Source organism: Condylura cristata, unplaced genomic scaffold (genome assembly GCF_000260355.1).
Source record: "Condylura cristata isolate star-nosed mole 26May11 unplaced genomic scaffold, ConCri1.0 scaffold00030, whole genome shotgun sequence".
Lineage (NCBI taxonomy): Eukaryota > Metazoa > Chordata > Mammalia > Eulipotyphla > Talpidae > Condylura > Condylura cristata.
Genome location: NW_004567131.1, coordinates 22089763 through 22092134, shown reverse-complemented (window position 1 = coordinate 22092134; position 2372 = coordinate 22089763). Strand labels below are relative to the sequence as shown.

Sequence of the window (2372 nt, the reverse complement as noted above, 5' to 3'; positions counted from 1 at the left end):
ATTCACAGTTATCAAATATATATACATTGAAGTAAAACAAAAATAACTCAAAATGTCCTTTTTTCTTTTTAGTCCTATTCCTAATTCAATCTTAGCACAATTCTTAAAATGAATTAAGATGTAGAAAGAAAGCAGAAACATATCTAAACTAAAAATTGTTATAGCTACAGTTTTTTTTCTGAAAAGCTTTCCCAACTTTATGCTTTTATCTTAAATTTTATTTTATACACATGACTTTGACAGGAAATGATGGCTTACCTGGAACCTTCCCCACTTGAAATATAGGACTCAATTAAAAATCACAACTTAAGTGAAACTATCGATAATTTAGGGTGAACAGGGCGAGACCACTTACCCCCAGTTGCCACAGTGATTTCACGGAGGAAATGGCCATAAAATGGGAAATCGAAGGACAAATTCACTCTCTGCAAAGAACAACAATCAGAAGAAAAATCAATACTGTGTATAAAAGTAAAATGAAAAGCCTTCCAACTTAAAAAAAAAATGGTGTTTCTCCTTTGTATCATTATTATTAAGTTGACTTTTAAAATCTGAATCTTGCATAATAATAAAGGGGTTTTTTTCTGGTAATTAAACACTTGAAATAAGTGAAAATAACAATGTGGGGCTGTACTGGTCTATCGCTAAGTGCTTTATTTACAAAGGGAATCTGGTTTCAACTCTGAATCAAGTTATTTTATCTATTATTACCATGGCTGTTTTGCTACCCACTACAAATCAATTCCATTACCATGATGAGCAACATATTTTAGGGTTTCTATTAGTTGAACTAGTCCTCCCACAGGAATAGAACACTCTGTCAAGTTTCACTGAGTAACAATCAACATATATTATTTTACAAAATTGCATATACAATTTGTCTTTTCTCCATCCCAAAATGAAAAGCAGTTTTTCAGAACAAGAGATTTTGTACCTAAAGGTGTAAATCTGTTGGAATTTTAAGTTTTTTAATGGATAGGTACTCCAGATTCAGTATAACATGACTACTTTTAAAACTATAATGAAGAAAAAGAATGCTGGTTACTGAAGAGCTACTTTTGTATGGTTGAAAACTGAAGAAAGTAAATATATTTTGTCTTGGTTGGGTATAAAATGGACCTAAGTTTTTGTTACTTTATCTATGACAGAGTGAAAACAAGTAATAACGGAAAACAAAACAAACAAATGAAAAAACCCTAGAATTTTGGTATGTTTTAAATTATCAATATATGAACTAGGATATAACTGTTAGTCAAGAAATAAAAACAGGGCCTCCCTGATGGCCTATGGGTTAAGTCTCAGTGCTGTTGCTGCCACAGTCTGAGAAAGATCCTTGGCCAGGAGCTGACCCACATATGACCCAGCAGACCTCTCCTGTCGCCCCTCAGCAGTGCATTTCAGTAAATCCACCTGTTCTGCACCCCACTTTGTCTCTGGTGAATCCTCTAACCCCCCATGTCCCAGTTCTTCTATGCAAAAATAAGTAAAATTTATTTCTTTTAAAAAAGAAAAGAAACTGTTTAAAAAAAAAAGCTATGATAAACATGATCAGCTGAAATAAAAGTTATCAGAGATAAATTATTTATCTTAGAACCCCATAGCACCTGTAAACTACTTACAATACAAGGTTATTATTTTGAAAATGCAGAAACTTCCATTTTATAGCTCTCCCAATATACAAATTAAAAAAAAGAGAGAGAAGCATATCTAGATTGAATTTACATCTTTCCAATTTTGCAAATGATTGCTTTTTTATATCCATCAGAGATTTCTAATGACTTATTTGGCATGAAATTAATCATTCAAAATTACAGTGACTTTCAATTAGGTTTTCTTTCCTTTTTTTTTAAAAAAAGCTGTATTTTCAGAAAGGGTTTCTCATCATTTTCATTTTGTGCTGACTAATGTGAATAATGAAATTCATTTGCACTGAACCAACTGAAATAAGTGGTTACTAATATCCCTAAAACAAAAGCTTCATTGACAAAATCATATTTCTCAAAGAAGATGCCAGAAATCCTTTCATAAAAGCACTTCCTATGGTACATTGTTTTCCACCATTGTAATTAATTCCCATGCTGATGAGCAAATTGGTAAAATTTACAACCCTTTGGCATTCTTACTTAGAGAATAAGAGTTTGGTTTAAATATATCTCACTGACAAATTCTATCGATTACTACCAAGAAAGAACCACAGGCATATGTCCACACAGTTATTTAACCTTATTTAACCATACTTAAATGCATATTTAAGTATGGTTAGAGTTAGATTCAGATACATTAACATATAAGGTAAAGGTGTTATTGAAAAACAAATGAGTTCTGGGCCCTCCCTGGTCGCGCAGCTGGTTAAAGCACAGCACTAAAAAGCT

The 2372-nt window shown here is 32.2% G+C and overlaps 1 protein-coding gene across 3 annotated transcripts in view; it reads right to left on the bottom strand.

Annotated features, from left to right (window-relative positions):
* Nucleotides 1–2372, bottom strand: part of PLXDC2 (plexin domain containing 2) — a 350950-nt gene that overhangs the window by 144286 nt on the left and 204292 nt on the right. For all 3 annotated transcript variants that reach the window (XM_012731363.1, XM_012731361.1, XM_004691292.2), the window contains one exon: nucleotides 356–425. In XM_012731363.1, the coding sequence (XP_012586817.1) occupies nucleotides 356–425 (70 nt within the window). The remainder of the gene's footprint in view (nucleotides 1–355; nucleotides 426–2372) is intronic.